Here is a 20,758-nt window from a genome sequence, read left to right as displayed (position 1 = left end):
CAGTTAAAGAGTTTTTACCTAGAATGTGTAAGAAATACTTAGAATTAAGAAATAAAGAGGTTCTAAATAAAATTTTTAAAAAAAATAAAGAGGGAAACAACCCAGTTTAAAAATGGGCAAATAATTTGAGTAAACATCTCACAAAATAAAGTATATAAATAGCTAATAGGCTCATGAAAGATGTTCAACATCATTTTTCATTAGGGTAATTCAAATGGAAGCCACAGTAAAAAACACTATATAGCCACTAGAATAACTATAACCAAAATGACAGGCAACATCAAGTAATGACAAGTAAAAAACTGGAACCCTCACATTTGTCTGATAGGAAATATAAAATTGTACAGCCACTATGGAAAACAGTTTGGTGGTTTCTTTAAATGTTAAATATAAACTAAACATAAGACATGGCAATTTCACTCCTAAGAATCTACCCAAGAGAAAGGAAAAAATATGTCCACACATAAATGTTCATAACAGAATTATTCATAATAACCAATATCTGAAAACAAACAATCCAATGTCTATCAAGTGGTAAAAGGATAAACAAAGTGTGTTATTCAAATCTATTAAGAAATAAAAATTAATAAGTCTGGCCTGTGGTGGTGCAGTGGATAGGGCGCTGACCTTGAACACTGAGGTCACCAGTTTGAACCCTTGGACTTGCCTGGTCAAGGTGCATACGACAAGCAACCAATGAACAGCTAGAGTGAAGCACCTGTTTTTCATTTCCCTTTCAACCAATTGGTAAAATCAATATATAAAATCTTTTTAAAAATTAATGAACTATGGATAAGTGCTACAAAATGGACAAACCTAAGGGAAATAATCCCAGTGGAAAAAATATATACATATCATATGTTTCCATTTATATAACATGTCCAGACAAGACAAATTTATAGAAATAGGAAACAAATCAGCAGTTATCAAAGGCTAAGAATGGAAGCAGAGAAAAACTGCAAATAGGTATGAGGGAAAGTCTTAAAAGACAAGAAATGTTCTAAAAGTAGATTGTGGTAATAGTTACATAATTCTATTTAGGTTCTAATAAACATTGAATTGTATACAGTTACAGTGGGTAAACTGTGTGGTGTAAAAACTATACCTTAATAAACATGTTAAAAATAGAGCATCAAAATATTAACCACTTATAAGCAAGGTGTGAGTCATTGTATTTCTTTTTCCTTAAGTCCTAAGACACTTAGCTTACAGTGAAGCACACAAGTCCAAAGAAATATTTCTTAAGTATATTAATGAATAAGATAAAGTATCTCCTTTCCTAACAAAGATAATGGAATGAAAAAGGGCTTCTTCTTTCTGAGAACTGATAGGTGCTAGGGTTAAGATGAAGGAAAGAGGCTTCAGTTAAAAGAGATTCTCCTTTATCTTTTTGGAGACAATTATTCTCTTCATAGCAATCATCTAGATATCAGGCAGATAAGGCCCTGATTCTTCTTCATTATTTTCTGTATTTGAACTTTAAATAGTTTTACCATGAGGAAATGACAAATATTAAACAAAAAAGAGCATTCTAATGTACATATTTGCTTTAACCATCAAAATTTTAAATTTCTTATTAGAAGTAATACTGGGAACTTATATCCACATTAACACAGGATTGGTATATTTCATTGCTATACAATACAAATAAGAAATTTCATATAATAATATTGTGAAAAAGAAATCTTATGTTTTCTACTTCTGAGTTGTCACTTGTAGTTGCTTGGATTTTCTCTGGAAATATAATCTGAAGAGATCCATTTGGAGAATCTAAAGAAATAAGAAAACAGTTAACTGTCTTAAACCTGACTCAATATTTGTTCAGATTCTTTAACAAGATTCACTTATGTAAATATGATTTATCACTGTGTACCATCTGCTTCTCTTCCCCTCCCTCTCCCCTCTCTCTTCCCTTCTCATAGCCAGTGGCTCAGTTAGTTGGAGTGCTGGCCCCAGGCACTGAAGATAGTTCAGTTGATTCAAGAATCAGCCCCAGAAAGGGGTTGCCGGGTGGATCCTGGTCAGGGTGCATGCGAGAATCTGTCTCTCTACCTCCCCTCCTCTCACTTAAAAAAAATAAATTGATGAGAGATAGGTAGATAGATAATAAAGATATATACATATTATAGGTGTATATATCTATGTATCTATATATTTATATATTTATAAAATAATAAACATATATTTATATCTATAAATAGATAAAATTTTATATATATAAAATGCTTGACCCTAACAAGATCCAGGCAATATTTCAGTTCCCTCTTCCTAAAACAAAAAGACAACTGTGGAGAGTTTTCTATGGTTGACATTGTACTGCAGAAACTAGATTTCAAATTTTTCTTTGTGTGCTCAACACTTCTACGTTTTTTTAAAAGAACATGAACCGGACCAAATTACTTAGCCAAAAACATCTAAATTTGCTTTCCAGGCCCTAAAACATGAGTTAATGTCAGCTCCCTCTCTAGTACATCCCATTTAGTCTCTTCCTTTCTCTTTTTGTCCACAAATGGGAAGAAAATGTCCTGCACATCTTGGTCCAGCAAGACAGAGCCCATCATAGGCCAATTGAGTATTATAGTCAATAACTAGATCCTATTGCTAGAGGGCTTCCTCACTGTCTACAAGTAATCTCCACCACTGCCTTTTTGCTAAAGGTAACAAGATATCACAATGGTTTCCCTTTTGAAAGTCTACGTACTCCATTCAGTAGAAGTCCTTTTATACTCCCACCACATTCCCCGCCTTTCTGCTAGTGAACTCACATTCTGTGAAATCTTACTTTTTTCTTTACTTAACACAAATATTTTTCATTGTAATTCCTTAAATCCAGCCATCCTTCTTCCTTTACCAACTGATGAAACCCCACGTGACTGTTTACTGACCCTTGACACTCTCACCAGTCCAGACCTGACTTACAAGAGACTCCCCTTGATAACCCTGTTTCATAGTTCATTGATGGCTCCTATTTACAGAATGATGAAGGCAAACTCATTAGAGGATATGCTATAGCTACCCCTTTTATTATATTCAACAGGTGTTTTCAGACCAAAGAGTATAACTTTCTGCACTTGTCTGTGCTTAATATACTAAAGAAATTCGCAATATCTTTACAGACATACATACACACATACATATATATATATAAAATAGTTGCTACACTTTTAGCACTTCCCATGACACTTTGGTATGCTTTGAAAACTGTGGATTTCTAATATCAGGAAGAAATAAAATTAAAGATACTTCATATGTTACTGCATTGTTAGATGCTATTACCAAAATATTTAGCAATTGTTAAGGTGTCTGGTCATTCAGAGCAGACACCAACGAAAGATGTAGAAATCACTATCTTTGGCCAACGAAGCAGCTAAAAGAGCTGCTCTCAAAAATTATTTTTCTCAAAATTCCCTTGTTCAGTGATGAGTTCCATTGGTATGGGTGATACTAGAGATTTGAAAAAAACAAAAATAATAAACATGGGCAACAGCATGCCACTGTAGAAGAAATACAAAGATGATGAGATGCTCATTGTAGTTATAGTCCCAAAAGCAAATCATGGTATGGGCCAAACGTCCAGTCCTATAAGATGTCATCAAGAAAACAATATGAAAATCCCACTATACAATAACACATTGGGGCACTGATAAAACATTGGACTGAGGACAACGGCATTATTGGAAACCTCCCAGGATTGCCTTAGACGTGCCTTGTCTGCACAAAGTATAATCCAGGTAAATCTATCCACACCTCAGTGGGCCATTTGCCTTTAATAAAGAACCCTTTGACGTACGGTAACTGGATTTTATTCATCCTTGAGAAGGGGCTAGATGAATAAATATTTTGATGATTTACATATATGCTCATTGGGTGAAAGCACTTCCCCGTCAAAAGGCTATGTATGGCCTTTGCTGTAGGTAACTAAGTCCAGTTAGAAAAGAAGTCATCCCACCTAAGTAATCCAATTAGCGTTGACAGTGATAAAGGAACCCATTTTGTTACTAGAACAAGCTGGGGTTCAAGTTGCCCATCACTGCCAATCAACCAGAGAGATGGATCTGTGTCATATGAATGTTTTTTATTCAGATTGTCAGCAAACTGAGGAGGCAGGGGACTCCTGTCCCAAAGAACTGCCTTAACACTCTCCTGGTGCTGGCTGTTTTTATAGGGTTCAGGGTCAAAGTCTGTTCAATTAGTCACGTAACAGTGTGCAGGAGGTGGCAGGAATGTCTCCCTCACAAGTTCTTTTAATATTGACATGGGTCCAATTAGCATGGTCCTATCTGGTGCCCTTGGTAAACCTTCAAAACAGCCAGGACCTGGCACTTCTGAAAATTAGATGGGAAAAAGTCTCCCTACTCCCACAGGATACAAAGTAAAGATTTAAGATTGGTAAACTAAGTTTTTAATTAATCTATAGGCCTTGACTTTTCTTTCTTTATTATTATTATTAATTTTAATGGTGTGACATTGATCAATCAGGGTACATAGGTTCAGAGAAAACATCTCCATGTTATTTTGACATTTGATTATGTTGCATACCCCTCACCCAAAGTCAAATTGTCTTCTGTCACCTTCTATCTAGTTTTCTTTGTGACTCTCCCCCCATTCCCTCTCCTCCCTCCCCCCCTCTCCCTGTACCCACCATACTCTTGTCCATGTCCCTGAGTCTCATTTTTATGTCCCACGTATGTATGGAATCATATAGTTCTTAGTGTTTTCTGATTTACTTATTTCACTCAGTATAATGTTATCAAGGTCCATCCATGTTGTTGTAAATGATTCGATGTCATCATTTCTTATGGCTGAGCAGTATTCCATAGTATATATGTAGCATATCTTCCTTATCCAGTCATCTATTGAAGGTTTTTTTGGTTGTTTCCATGTCTTGGCCACTGTGAACAATGTTGCAATGAACATGGGGCTGCATGTGTCTTTACATACCAGTGTTTTGGAGTGTTGGGGGTACATATCCAGTAGAGGGATTGCTGGGTCATATAGTAGTTCTAGTCTTAATTTTTTGAGGAACCACTATATACTTTCTTCCATAATGGTTGTACTACTTTACATTCCCACCAACAGTGGATGAGGGTTCCTTTTCTCCACAGCCTTTTCAACACTTAATACCTGACTTGTTGATAATAGCTAATCTAACAGGTGTGAGGTGGTATCTCATTGTAGTTTTGATTGCATTTCTCTAATAGCTAATGAAGATGAGCATCTTTTTAAATATCTGTTGGCCATTTGTATTTCTTCCTGGGAGAAGTGTCTGTTCATGTCCTCTTCCCATTTTTTTATTGGATTGTTAGTGTGTTTGTTGTTAAGTTTTACGAGTTCTTTGTATATTTTGGATATTAGGCGCTTATCTGAGCTGTTGTTTGAAAATATCATCTCCATTTAGTTGGCTGTCTGTTTTGTTGTCAGTTTCTCTTGCTGTGCAAAAGCTTCTAGTCTGATGTGGTCCCATTCATTTATCTTTGCCTTCACTTACCTTGCCTTTGGAGTCAGATTCATAAAGTGCTCTTTATAACCAAGGTCCATGAGTTTAGTACCTATGTTTACTTCTATGTAGTTTATTATTTCAGGTCTTATATTTAGGCCTTTGATCCATTTTGAATTAATTTGAGTACAAGGGGATAAACTGTAGTCGAGTTTCATTCTTTCGCATGTGGCTTTCCAGTTTTCCCAGCACCATTTGTTGAAGAGGCTTTCTTTTCTCCATTGTGTGTTGTTAGGCCTTGACTTTTCACAGTAAACCTTGTGGCTAGGATTTTACAAACAACCGTTGTGATGTAAACTCTCCTCATCTTCAGGTCCCTCCCCTTGTAAGCCTTCCCCAAAACTCCTGCTAAGGTAAACTTTCCACTGCATTTCAAAGTAAAGGCCAGGGAGCCATTAAGAGAGAATAGGGAGCAGATTAACTATTTCCTAACCCTTACATTAACTATAACCTAACCCTATTCATTACAAATAAAAGCTACTATTTGTTAAGCCAAATTTCTAACTTTTGGGCTCCCCTATCAATTTCACTGGGCAAATTCTTAGAATAGTTTGTAACATTTGACCTATTTCACATCGTTTTCAATATGCCTATGACTTCAGTCTTCTGGATCGATTAAAAGGGTAGATGGTATTATAAAAACACAACTTGCTAAATCTGTACAGGTCTTTAATCTTCCTTGGCACAGTTACTGCCCATTGTTTTAATGAATCTAAGATCCGTACCCTTTGGTGGACATGAACTGTCACCATTCGGAAGTGTTACTGGGCATCCAATAATGTTGTTTGACGCTTGTGTTTATGAATCTTTCTTTCTCAAAGGGTATGTGTTGTCTTAGTGCAGGGGATAAACGGAGGCTTTAAAGAACAGACTTTTCAAAGCATGCTCTCGGGAGAGGAAGACTTGCTCCATCACAATTTACATCCTAGAGATCTGTCCACTGGAAAAGACATGTCCACAAACACGCTCTGCAACCCGGTGGAAAGGGACTTACAGGATATGTCTCACTGCTCCTTGTGCAGCCGACCTGAAAGGCATGGATTCTTGGATTCATGATTCTCATTTAAAGAAAGCTCCCTCACTGTAGACCTAAAGCTCAAATTTTCCTAATTCAGAGTCAAGCGTTTGTCCTTGAGCTTATTAAAACTATCTTCCACTCTCAGGAGTCACTTCTATGGCCTGGCGCCCAAACACAGCCCATCTTCTAGGGTGACAGGGCAAAGGAAACCAAAAAGCAGGTAAACACCCCGGATTTTTCATCAGCTCGGCCCACGGGTTGACGGAAGCTGGTATACCTTGAAAGGAGAAGAAAAACCTCCCTCCACCCCAGCCCAGACTTAACAGGGTCCCCATGGGCTTACCGGGCCTTGACATCAGCAAACCACTGAGGCCCAAAAGCAGCAGCGTCAAGCCGAACATGCTGGATCTTCTCAGCTCCGAGCCAGTACCGAGCGCGGAGCCGTTGGGCGGGCGGAGTCAGGCGCCCTTACCCGCCGCCTGGTGCATGCGGACCTCGAGGGCCGCCCTCGCCCCTCGACGTTCGCGGGCGCTCAGGCCAGGCCGCTGCGCCGGTCCTTGGAGCGCTGTAGGAAGAGCCTGCAGTGTGCCGCCTGAAGGTCAGCCCGCCCCTGAGCCCCGCCCGCTGCCCGCCCCACCCGGTGGCCCGCCACTCCTCCAAGGTGACCCAGAGCCGGTGGTCGTACCCACAGACCTGTCCCTTCGTGTCAATGGACCTGAAAGAACTAACTAAAAGGCTTATTATGCGCTGTTTGACGTTTCTAGGTGCTTTAAAAGATGAACGTGTAACAACTTTCTGAATGGAAAACTATAGGCCAGCGGTTCTCAACCTGTGGGTCGCGATCCCGGCGGGGGTCGCGACCCACAGGTTGAGAACCGCTGCCTTAGGCTATGATTGGATAAAGATGTGCTATGTATGTACAATAGAGCACTACTAGCCATAACAAAAGGTAAATTTTGCCATTTAGACAACATGGATGGATCTTGAGACTATCATGTCAAGCGAAATATGTCAGACAGAAAAAGTAAACTATGATTTCACTCATGAGGGATATAAAACTGAAAGAAACATGAACAAACAAGAAAAACACATAGACACAGACAATAGTATGGTGGTGACCAGAGAGAAGGGGTGTGGGTGTGTAGAGGATACAGGATAAATGGGGTTAAATATATGGTGAGGGATATCTGACTGTGGGTGGTGGGCACACAATGCAACATACAGATCATGTATCACAGAATACTCTTGAAACCTATATAATCTTCTCTGCTTCCAGTCGATGCTCTGACCAACCAACCTATCCAGCCAGGGCTCCTAAATCTCTATAATCTTATTTGAATCACTGTCAACTCAATAAATTTAAGTTAAAAGGTATAAAATGGAAATAAATAAAAAAACTGTATGAACACAGACGCACAAATATATATATTCACATTTAATAAAGCTGAGTTTCTAAAAAAAAACTAGCTGGTTTCTTAAATAAAAACAACTAGGAAAGTGCATAGATTTTGATGTCTTTGGAAAGAGCCTGCTACCTTTTGTTTTGTTTTGTTTTGTTTTGTTTTCCCCTATACCTACTATCCAAATGCACTTTGTAACCAGACTCTGTCTACCATACTATATTTCCTCCAATCCATCTGATTCTCCATAGGGCCTTGGCTAAAATTCGTGTGATGCCCTTCTCTTGTTCAGTAACTTCCCAGTACACTGAGCATTTGTGTAGTGAATGAGATGAACAAGATTCTTGCCCATAGTTGCAGTATATATGTTCCTGTAGAAAATTCAAGCCAAATTCCTCAAAACAGTATTAAAAACCTTCTACATTTGGAACCCAGGCTGCCACCTATTTATTTTCTCCTACAGGAAATGCTTTGGCCACCTTGAGTTCTGGTCTTTCCTGAATGAACACTGCCTTATTCCCATGGAATGCAATGCACCCTCCCTCCCAGCCTCACCCCCAGCCTCCACCTATATGCACTCTTTGAATTCTTTTCAAATCCCAAAGAACAAGAATGAATTCTCATTCTCATACAAATTAACAGAAAGGCAGATACACAAACTAAAAGGTCCAGGGAAGGAGGGGTGGTGGGACACAAGAAAGCTCATTTAGGGTGTCACTACATCTACACTGACATGTGACATGTAATTTTATGAATGCATAGGCTTCCAACAAAGCAAACTAAACCTCAAAAATAGCATGGGCAAAAAAAAAGGCCACAAAAATATACACCTAGTTTTATTCAACAGGAACAGCCAGTGCTACACTAATACCGCTTTTAGACAGTAGTTGAGGGGAAAAAAATCTGATTTAATCTTGTTTCATATCATTAGAAAAACAATTACAATAAATGCTTAGACTTTTCAATTAGTGGTATTTTGAATAAATTTGTTATTTCCCTTTCCTTATCCTTTAAGAAATCTTTAACAGAGTAGACTTTATATTAATCTTCCTTGTGTTATATATAGCTCTCTCCAAAGTAGGCGCAATCTGATCCAGAACTTATATATCATACTACCTAATATGGTACCTTCAAGATGGTATGATAGAGTTTCAGTAAACATTTATGGAATTTAATAAAATCTGATTTGTGCTTACAAAACCTACACTGTGCTTAATTAACTATATGATTAGAGACCCTAGCATCCGCTTGACAGGAAGGGAAAATGCAATACACTGAACAAGGTAAGTTTGTGAACATGTAGTCAAACAGTTATATCAAAGTTACATACAATTTATCTTGGATTATTAAAACACCTTCAGCAGATGGTAAGGAAGCCCTTTAATGTTTTCAAACTTTGAAGTAGCATCTATGACAATGAAATTTTACAATTTTTAATAGAATTCAAAATAAATCAAAGACAAACCAGTGTGAAAAGCATATAAATTTGTAAACATATATAAAAGTAAAAGAATTTAATTTGATCAAATAGTCTTTTAGAAGATTTTTCTAAATATTCAAAGATTCAAGAAATTCCCATTCTGAGAAAAGTTTTAAATTACATAATATATTACCAACTGTAAAATTCCAGTGGTCTGAATTACAATTCCAATACTTGAGACTTAAATGAAAGACACAAACATTTTGTCTTATATGATGACATTTGGGGGTTTAAAGTGAAGTAAAAATTCTTCACTTGGGATTGCTTACAATTTTTAATGCGTGTCTGATATTAAAATAATGTACCATCTTCAGAGAACTGAAGTAGCTGTCTTCTTCAAAACTAATGTTATTCTTTAATAACAAAAAGCCATTATGTACAATTTGACAGAAGTCTAGAAAATTAGTGAAATATCTGCAAAAGTTTGAGTAGTATAGCAGTTTTGCCTCATATAATGTTTTAATTAATAAGATAATAAATAGCTGAGTAAAGTTACTAGGAAACACAAAACACAATTTCAAGTATTTTATTTATTGTAAATGTTATATTTGTTTATGTATATATACAGAAACCAAAAAAAATTTTTGGAAAAACTAATGAAATTGAATTAATAATTCTATTATTAAACTTTATTATGAGAGGTTATGTTAAATTTTTAACTGCTTAAAATTTTACCATCCATACCATTTCTTCCATAGTAAAAATTCATTTTTAACACAGTTGGGATAACTCACAGAATCACATAATATTTTTTTGCTATCTAAAAAAATCTTTTCTTCTTTCCTTTCTCCAGCATAATTTCTCTGAAAATATCAGCGTCAAGAGAGACATGTTCCAGCACACCTTAATAAATGTAAACATTCTAAATAATATTAATAGCAAGCTTTGAAGTTTCAGATTTTAAACTTAAAGTGCTCATGAAATTCTCAAGTGGTTTTATAACAGCTCAATTGATTGAAGATATAATTGATCCTGCTTTTTATAGCCCTAAATCAACAGCATATCTGAGTTCTATTAAATACTTCGTACCTTAAAGTTCATACTTTATTAAAATAATGCTATTGTAAAACTTGTCATATTTTAACATGATTCACAATAGAACTCTATTATTAAATTAATTTTTCTAATAGTCATTATCCATAGATCCATAGAATCTATTATCCATAGAATAGAATCCATAGAATCATTTATCCTCAGAATGATCATAAAAATGGAAGGTAATAACTGTGTGTGAATACACACATAACACTCAGTGTATTTTGTACTTAAAAGTAATATTATGAAATCTTGATTGTGGAATTTGTGTTTTTGTGGAAAACAGAACAAACCTTTGAGATTCTAGCATATGATGATTAGTTTGTGTAAGATGAAAAATATTAGATATTATTGGCAGTTAGTTTTCACAGGCATTAGATTATCACATGTTCAACCTGAAACCCCATTAATGATAACTAAGGTCAAAATTTATAATTACATTTAAGTACATAATACCAAAACTTAAACCAAATCAGTTAATGTGAGAATCATTACAGTAACATGTTCAAAATAACAATTCATGTTAGGTGCTTTAACTTCACAGATGACTGAATAAGACTTATTCAGTGACGGAAAACAAAATTACTCTAAATTCCCTGACTTCATTGAATTTCTTATATTTCTCAATTCCCACTGTTCAATTCTATTTCTCTGTGTTAGTAAAGTTTGTTTTGTAGTGTTTTGTTCTCAGTCATAGTTGCAGCAGGAGGAAAGGATTTTCAAGAAAATATCAGGAACAAAAATGTCTTAGCTCAGTTCCCTGAAGATATCTGCAAAAGGAAAGGTAAAACAATCAAGTGAGGGAACTATATAAAGGAGGTGCAGGAGCAGGACGAGCAGGAATTAAATTTCCCTGAGATGATACTTTCGGTTGTGGTGGAGGAGGCCTGTGAGAAGAAAAAACACAGCTGATCATGTGTTTCATCTGAATGAAATAATGGTGCATTCATCACAAACCCAACACAATCCCATCTTTTACAACACTAACCATTCCTAAGGGTACGTTATATTCTGAGATTACTAGTAATATGATATGCAATGAATCGTTCTTTAACCAAAGAGTCTAAAATAGCATAACTGGTATTCTATTATCGATGATGTTGTGTGAAGATTCCAGTTTATGTTTTAAAAAGAATAGCACATGAAATTGAAAAATCAAATAGTAAAAGACAAGTGAGGACACCAGGTGAATTAAGCACCTAACAAGGATTTAAGGGCAGGATACTACTGAAAGTGTAGAGCTATATACACACATAGAGCTGAAATTCCAGCTCTCTCAAACATAATATCCGCTATGAGAATCAAACTGGCTGATTTCTACACCTGTCCTCATATTTTTACCTCTGGATACTCTTTCCTTAACCACTTCAGTCAATTCTAGTATACCACTAATCCAATAATACACTACATTACCTGGTAAATATATCTGTCTCAAAAGTTACATATTCTTCTCTTGATGCTCAGTTGGATTCAACACATTCTTTTTTTTAGAGAGAGAAAGAAAAAGGAGAGGGGGCAAGAAGCATCAACTTCTTGACTGGGCAAGCCCAGGGTTTTGAACTGGTGGCCTTGGCATTCTAGGCCAACGCTTTATCCACTGCACCACCACAAGTCAGGCAACACACTCTTATTGAATTATAAAGCTTATAAAACATGAGGACATGCCTCAGTGTTACAATTCAATTATAATTTGAAAAACTTTTGGGGGTGGGAGAGGTGGAATGCATTTTATGTGATATAAAATATATATATTAGTAATAAATTTTCTCCTTTCTACTGGGTCTTTAATTTGATTCTTTTTTTTTAATTTGATTCTTTTTAAGTTTCTATTTCTATGCTAAATTTCTCATTCTTGACTATTTATTTCATGACATAATCATCACAGTTATTTTAAAGTCCATGTCTGATGACTCAATTAACTGAATACCTTCTAAGTTTATTTCTATGGTCAACTGCCTTCCTTGGTTTTAGTCAGATTTCCTTTTTAGTATATGTCTGGCTTTTCTTTTTTATTGAGGGTCCATCATTAAAAAAACAACTTTGTAATAAAGATGAGGATCTAGCTCAGTACTACCCCGCGGTTGCAACAAAAGCCTAGGAGGTCCCAGGGTATCTCCTTCCTGGCAGGGCTCCGATATTCCATATTCGTCCTGCAGCCCTGTGAGTCTGTCTGAAAGCTCTCCTCAGCAAACCAACCTCTCAGTTCTCACTTTCTGAATAAATTTACATATCTCTGACAGAAAACAGTCCCAAAAGCTGGGATCATCACCACACTGTGTTCCTCTCTTGGACCTTAGCCCCACAATTCCTCATTTCCTTGGTAGTTCCAGTGCCTAGTCCAACCCATCTGGTTTCCCATTGCTGATTATTTTAAAGGTCCTTCTTTCTGAACTTTATGTACACCAAAAACTGCAGCAGCAGTTTACTGCCTTCCTGAGGTTTCTTTAAAATTTGATTTTGATGCCACATTAATATGACAAAACATATAAAATTCATAAAAGCTATTCTGTAAATTGTGCTCTATCAAAACTGTTGGCAATAAATTTTTGTCCTAAATCAAATTAAAATGGAAGGAAAATACTAGACAGTAGCCCTGGATTTTATTCTGGTCAAGTAATCTAAGCAAATTCACTTCAGACCTTGATGGGAACTGCTGAGACTGCTTGGCTGCATAAGTTGGTACAGGAAATCTGTTTGCATATATAGGCTAAAAAAGAGAAAAGGTTATTACTACAATGCATTCATCAATATGTTTTCTACATAGTTTATTATTTTCCATATAAAATAAAGCAACATATTTAAAGTCAATGAATAGACAACTTATTTATAATACTGACAATAAAATTATTTATCTTATTCAACATCATTACCATCGAATAAGAAAAAGTTAATTCTTTAAAGGCTATATATTTTTTAATTCAATATTACTTAAGTATTATAATCTTAATTATATTCAATGTGTTAGCTGATTATATATTTAGTATCTTACATATATATATGTATATATATATATATGGTAACATATTTCCTATGTCAATATATTTTAAATAAAACCTTCCACCTAGCGTGCAGAGGACCCGGGTTCGATTCCCGGCCAGGGCACACAGGAGAAGCGCCCATTTGCTTCTCCACCCCTCCGCCGCGCTTTCCTCTCTGTCTCTCTCTTCCCCTCCCGCAGCCAAGGCTCCATTGGAGCAAAGATGGCCTGGGCGCTGGGGATGGCTCTGGGCCTCTGCCTCAGGCGCTAGAGTGGCTCTGGTCGCAACATGGCGACGCCCAGGATGGGCAGAGCATCGTCCCCTGGTGGGCAGAGCGTCGCCCCTGGTGGGCGTGCCGGGTGGATCCCAGTCGGGCGCATGCGGGAGTCTGTCAGACTGTCTCTCCCTGTTTCCAGCTTCAGAAAAATGAAAAAAAAAAAAACCTTCCCAAAATAAATTGCCAAACCTATACAGTACCTAAATGGTACTATAAATACCACTAATCTACGACCCTTGATTTTTGAATACTTTATATTCTTCCTTGACAAGGTAGTTGAAAGTTTACAACAAAGTCAGACTCTATAAGACAACCTTAAATAAAAAAGTAAAAATAAGAACATTTTTCACATATCACATTATATTAGGAAAAGTCAGGGGAGATTGGATGAAATTACTAAATCACTGATAAAGCGTTCTTGACTAAGGTATTCTCCACCATCTATTAAAGCTGTGTGAGTGGCAAAACAAGCTGTGTTGAAGAAGAGCTGGAATATTCTCTGGGCCCTGTTAGGGAATAGGGAATAATCTGATACACACACACACACACACACACACACACACACACACTGAGGGGTGGGTGAGGCCCCATGGAGTGGTATGTTTATACTGTGAAAATAGGTAAGAGGTGCAAAAAAAAGTCTCTATCCCCTTCCATCAAGTCATAGGTGCAGCACTTTAAAGAAAGAGTTCAAGTCCACTTCTTGGAATTTACATATACTTTTGTATGCAAAAACCCAAGTGGACAAAAAGGGGGCCACATACTAAATATAACAAGCTTAGGGGGCCTTATAAACTCGGAGACTAACGTACGACATAGGGCGGTCTGAAATGAAAATATTCTAACTAAAAGCAGTTCATGCTGGGTAGTCATGTCCTGGGCTGGTATCTTTCCTGCCAAAGGCCACTCTCGACCTTAAAAGCTGTCTTTCTGCTTTTAGGATAACATAACTCTGGAATGTCAATGTCATTTCCTTTTTGCCAGACCCTTCAAAGAACACCCACAGCACCAGAGAAGACCACAAATCCCCTCATTGTTATTATCATGTTAATTGTTACCTATTAAACTACCCTATACCTGTCTATGTAAAAGAAATATGTGTCTATGTTTTACTTTTTATCCACTACCAAAGATTTTCCTACTTTGCTTTCTCCCTAATTCATCACCAATGTTATTTCATGTAACCCCCTTACAACTTCCCCTTTATTCTGATTCATAAAATAAGTGGAGAAATTGACATTTTCCAGAGCATTTTTTCAACCCGTTGAGATTTTGCTTCCCGGCAACTGTCATCAGTTTGGCTCAGATAAACTCAGAAAGAGTCTTGCAGGTTTGGATATTTCTTACATTGACACATATGTACAACAATGCTTGATGCTGCATATTGTGTGTTAACAAGATTTGAAACAACCTGTTTTTAAATTTGTGGAAAATCCATAAGATGGAATGTTATAAAGCTACCAAAAAGAATGGAGTATATACTTATCACTCACAAACAATGGTACAACCCTTCTCAAGCACCATAAACAAACACAGTAACATGGTATTACAAAAAGAAATAATTCTCCAGAAATCAAACTCAAAGTGATGAAAGATTGTGATCTAAATAACAGAAAATTCAAAATAGCTGTTATGAAGCAACTCAATGCCATACCAAAAAATTTCGAAAGGCAGTTCAATGACCTCAGGAATAAAATTCACGAACAATTTAAATCTCTTTACAAAAGAAAAAGAGCCAAACTGAAATCTACAGCTGGAGAACTCAATTCATGAGATGAGGGATGCATTAGAAAGCATTGGAAATTATTCAGGTGGAAGAGAAGTGAAAACTAAAATATTTTTTTAAATGAAAAAACTCTATGAGAATTATGGGACACCATTAGGAAGGGCAACATAAAAATAATGGGTATCCCAGAAGGAGAAGAGAGAGCCTATTTCAATAAATAACAGATGAGAACTTCCCAAAGCTAGGGAACGAACTGAACATAAAAGTACAGAAACTAACAGAATACTTCATTATCTCAATCCAAAATATAAATACTTTCTCTAAGACACATTATATTAAAACTGTCAACAAAAGAGAGAGAGAGAGAAACTCATAGACCCACAGAACTGTGTGGTGACTGCTGGGCGGTGGGAAGTACAGGAGGGTACAGGGGGATAAGAGGTGATGGATAGCTACTGACTTGGGTGGGTGAACATACAGCACTCTGCACAGAAGATGTGTTGTAGAATTGGACACCTGCCGAGGGAAATGACAGTGAGATCCACGATGGAGGCACCGGACACAGAAGTCATCCAGCTCTCATACCTGTCAGTGCTGCCTGGCTCTGGTGCCCACGCATTTTGGGGCCATGTGGCTCTGCTCCAGCTCCCATGCATTTCGGGGCTGCCTAGCTCAGCAACTGCTATGTAGGTCATAATATTAGCCCTAGCACTGATGTAATACTGGCCCATGCCACTACTGTCCCGAGCCCTAGAACTACTGCTACGGCACTGCCAGGAAAGGGGGAGAATGCAGGACTGCTTGGAGTACAGCATGGACTACAGCACTGCAGCAGGTCTCCTCTTCCTTCAGCTCCCAGTGCTTTCTTCCCCTGGGGAATCTCACCACCTAGCCCATCCCTTGTGGAGCAGGTGGGCTCTGACATCTGGCACTGGGAGCAGGACATGGGCCCAATCCAGCATCTGGTGCTGTGAGCAGGATGTGCTCCGACAGCATCTGAAACCTGAATAATTTTGTTAACTAGTGGTCAGCCCAATAAATTCAATTTTAAAAAATTTAAGTTAAAAAATAAATAAATAAAACAAAATTGTCAAAACTCAATGATAAAGGCAGCCAGGGGGTGGGGGGTGGGGGGTAGGGGGAGCGGTGGAAACCTACAAAGAAATCCTCATCAGGCTGTCATCAGATTTCTCAGCAGAAACTCTGCAGGCCAAGAGACAGGGAGTGGTATATGCAAAATAGTGAAAGACAAAAGCTACCAAGCAAGAGTCCTCTATCATCCAGCAGAGTTAATATTCAGCTGTGAAGGAGAGGCCTTCCCAGACAAACAAGAGCGGACGGACTCCTCACCACAAGAAATGTCGAAAGGAGCTCTTTCATCTGAAGTGGAAGGAGAAAAGCACATAAAACTCCAAGATGACAGAGAGAATCAGAAAACGTCAGCTGTGTTGCAAAACAGGGTATTAAACATTTATTACAACATAAAGGTTACAGGGGGAAGCTCTTAAAATAACGACACCTAATTCAATTTGGTAACAAGCATGCTCTAAAAGGGATATCGCAACAACAAAACCATAAAAGTGGAAGAGGAAAAGGGCTCACCTTGGAGAGGCAAATGAAGAAAAGAAGCTAGCAGAAAAAAGGGACTATTTCACCTATGAGGCGTTTCATACAAACCTCACGATAACCACAAAACCAAAGTCTAGAGCTAAAACACCAAAAGATATAAGGTCCATATTAAACAAACAAACAAACAAAAACCCTGATATTGCCATAGTATATGTTTTTAAAATAGATTATAGATAAGAAATTGTCTTTCCCAATCTCATACATAAGAACTCAAATATTAAGAGCTGAACACATAAAAACAGCTCCCAGGGACTGTTTTGAGGACTTCTAAACATCAAATGGATTTCAGAGGAAGAACATGGAGAATTTTATAAATATGCCAAGGAAACTGAAAGCTTTCCCCTTAAGATTAGTAATAATACAAGGATGTTAATTTTACTTCTACTCTGTGATATAGTACTGGAAGCTCTAGCTAGAGCAATTGAAATAAATAAATAATATTTAAATTGGAAAGGAAGAAGTGCAATTATTTCCATTTGCAGATATGATCCTATATATAAAAAGAAAATTCAAAAGGAAAAAGAAAACTACTAGAGCTCAGAAGTTAATCCAACAGCAATGCAAAATATGTAATGAACATGAAAAAATAAACTTTGTTTCTATACACCAGCAATGAACAATCTGAAAAGGAAATTAAGAGAACAATTACATTTACTCTAGCATTCAAAAGGATAAATACCAAGGAATAAATTTAACCAAGAAGGTCAAAGACTTGTACACTGAAATTACAACCCATTGCAGAAAAAATTAAGTTAGACCTAAATTAATGGAAAGACAACTAGTGCTCATGGTTTAAAAGACTCGGCATTGTCAATATCTGTCAACCAAAAGTGACCTACAGATTCAACATAATCCCTATCAGAGTTCCAACAGCCCCTTTTACAGAAATGGCAAAGCAGATTCTCAGTTTATAGGAGGAGGAGGGATGGCAGTTACTGCTTCATGGGTACAGAATTTCTGTTTGGAGTAATGAAAAATTTTCAAAAATAAAAAGAGAATGGTGATGACTGTACATTATGAATGTAATTTCACTAAACTATATACCTAAAATTGATCAAAATGGTAAATTTTATGGCATAATATTTTATCACAACAACAAAAAATAATATGTGAAGGATGAAAACATAATTTCTAAGTTGTATACATGGAGACTGTGATTATCCTGCTAATGCAGTAATATGGAAAAATCTTGAAGACATATAATTAAGGAAGAAAAGGGCATAATAATATTTAGTTTCTTTTTTATTGGGGAAAAAGGAATAAAATAGGGAGATTCCATATATATAAAAAAGTGAGAAAAAATAATCATTTCACTTCACATAAATTGGAAAGACTTAAAAAAGTCTGACTATACCAAATGTTGAAAAAGATGTGGACTGACAGGAATGTTCATACACCATTGATGATACAGTCACTCCATAGTGTAACCTCTTTGGAAAACAATTTGATAACTGCTAGTAAATATTCACATCTCTTTCAACTCATAAATTTGATTCCTATGTGCCCCTAGGTCAGTGGTCACTAATAAAATTTTCTGCAGTGATGGAAATGAACTGTATCTTTGCTGTCCCTCACAGTGCTCAGTGGTCACATGTGATCTATTCATGTGATTTAAAATGTGAATAAGGAATAAAATTCTTAATTTTATTTAATTTAAAATAAAATTTAAACAGTCACATGTGGATAGAAACTACTATATATGAAGCACCAGAACTCATACACAGGCATGGGAAGACAAATATATATATTGAATGTTCATCTCAGCCTGATGGAAAATTGGAATCTCGTAATGAGAATGGATTTTAAAATTGTGTGGTATTTATATAACACAATGTCAACAGTGAAAAAGAATGAACAAAGACTACATGTACTGATAGTGATAAATCAAAAAGTAATGTTGAAGAAAAAAGTAGGTTACAGATGAATGTGTAAAACATCAAACAAAATATTATGCAAAGCTTAAAAATATACAAAGTAAAATCATACACTTCTCTGTGGGATATAAAACTAAAAGCTACAAATGAACAAACAAGGAGTAGAATAGGGAGACTAAGGAAAACAAAAAAACCCTCATAGACACACAAAACAGTACGGTGGTTACCCGCAGGAAGAGGAATAGGATAGAAGTAAAAAGTGAAAGGGGTCCCATATATGGTGGTGGGCACACAATGCAGTATACAGATAATGCACCACAGAATTGTACACTTGAAACTTATCTAATTTTATTAACCAATGTCACCTTCGATAAATCTAATTTAAAAATAAAAGTAAAATATAAAACATACAAAGTAATGTCACATATTTCTTAGGAATAGATGCAGATAAGAAATATATCATTATCCTAATACTTCCTAGTCCACTCAGAGGAGCAGTGATTACTAGTCCCATTGCTGAGACTATTAAGTGCATTCCACGAGCTCAGCTCAGGTCTTTGGTAACATGTCTGAGGGAAGCCAGGCACTGAAGACGGAGAGAAGCTACAGGAAAACCTGGCGAGAGCGTGGGCCCCACATTATTTCCCAATCTGGGTTTCAAGGCAAAGAATTCTTTTTTTTTAATTAATTTTAATGGGGTGACATTGATAATCAGGGTACATATGTTCAGAGAAAACATCCCCAGGTTATTTTGACATTTGATTAGCAAAGAATTCTTATTAGCTAGATGTCTCTTCCTCTCCTCTGAGCCAGGGACCCTACTCCTATTTCCTTAACCCACAGACCACATTTCTAAATTTTTCATTTTTAAAAATGTGAATCCATTATAACAGTAAAGAAACAGAATTTTCTGTTTTAAACTTACAACTTCTCTGGGAGGAGTCACTGGAGAGACATGTCGAGGAACACTCACGGGGTGCCTAGAAACTTTTCCTTGATTTTTGCTGTCTGATCTGAAAGATAGAATTACTTGTGAGCTAAATTAAGATTAAAACATTTCTGTATGACATATTACACATACCGCGCATTTTCCCAAAAACAGAACAATGATGTTGGTAGTGATGATGATGAAGATCATGACAATAGCTAAATTTTCCCCTGCACTTTTAAGAGTTTTCACATATTTTTTAATTCTTACAGTTCAGAAAGTTTTATTAGCCCCATTTCACAATTAAGCAAACTGAATTTCTAAGAAATTATAAACCTTTGCCAATTAGGCCAATGTGACCAAAGCTTTCTCCTCAAGTCTTCTCAAACCAGAGAAGAGTAAAAGCACATTCTTAGGTTGCGTGTACAAAACTTGAAGTTAACGTTCTAAACATGCTGAAGCCGAGAGGAGCAAATGAGCTAGTGGGAAGGATACCAGTTAAGTTTCAGACGTGCTGAGGCAACAGCAAGCCAGCTGGGAAGAGATGGATAGTTGTACTTATAGAACTAAAATTTCAGAGATGCACATTGGGGAATTACATGGTTTGGTCAGTCTGAAGTGTGTAAGTAAAAGAAAGAAAGAATTAGAAGACAAATCGTTTTAGAAGATGTTAAAAATTAAAAGCTATTCTAGGAAAATACTCTGCAATAAGTGAGAAAAATAGGACAATGAAGTAAACATAAGCAATAAAAAAGAAATATGTATATTTTGAAGTCATTAACATGATAAAAATTCATTTTTAAGTAATTTCAATGTACTAAGATTTTTGTTTGTTAATATTTCTTATTTAATCCTCACATCAACTTTAAGAGATAGGTAGTATTATTGTTCTCAATTTAGAAGTAAACCAAGATTC

The 20,758-nt window shown here is 36.5% G+C and overlaps 2 protein-coding genes across 2 annotated transcripts in view; both read right to left on the bottom strand.

Annotated features, from left to right (window-relative positions):
- ADAM32 (ADAM metallopeptidase domain 32) overlaps positions 1-6,551 on the bottom strand; it is a 112,675-nt gene extending 106,124 nt beyond the window's left edge. The window contains exon 1 of the mRNA XM_066237503.1: positions 6,492-6,551. Coding sequence (XP_066093600.1) covers positions 6,492-6,551 — 60 coding nt within the window. The remainder of the gene's footprint in view (positions 1-6,491) is intronic.
- Positions 6,552-9,905: 3,354 nt separating this feature from the next.
- The window catches only part of ADAM9 (ADAM metallopeptidase domain 9), a 150,215-nt gene continuing 139,362 nt past the window's right edge, over positions 9,906-20,758 (bottom strand). Inside the window, exons 20-22 of the mRNA XM_066235015.1 lie at positions 19,840-19,927; positions 13,070-13,137; positions 9,906-11,317 (exon numbers count right to left, since the gene is read on the bottom strand). Of these exons, the coding sequence (XP_066091112.1) occupies positions 11,224-11,317; positions 13,070-13,137; positions 19,840-19,927 (250 nt within the window). The 3' untranslated portion in view covers positions 9,906-11,223. The remainder of the gene's footprint in view (positions 11,318-13,069; positions 13,138-19,839; positions 19,928-20,758) is intronic.

The sequence above is a fragment of the Saccopteryx bilineata genome, chromosome 6 (assembly GCF_036850765.1).
Source record: "Saccopteryx bilineata isolate mSacBil1 chromosome 6, mSacBil1_pri_phased_curated, whole genome shotgun sequence".
Classification (NCBI taxonomy): Eukaryota; Metazoa; Chordata; class Mammalia; order Chiroptera; family Emballonuridae; genus Saccopteryx; species Saccopteryx bilineata.
Note: the sequence above shows the minus strand (reverse complement) of the source record. Positions and strands in the feature narration are given on the sequence as shown.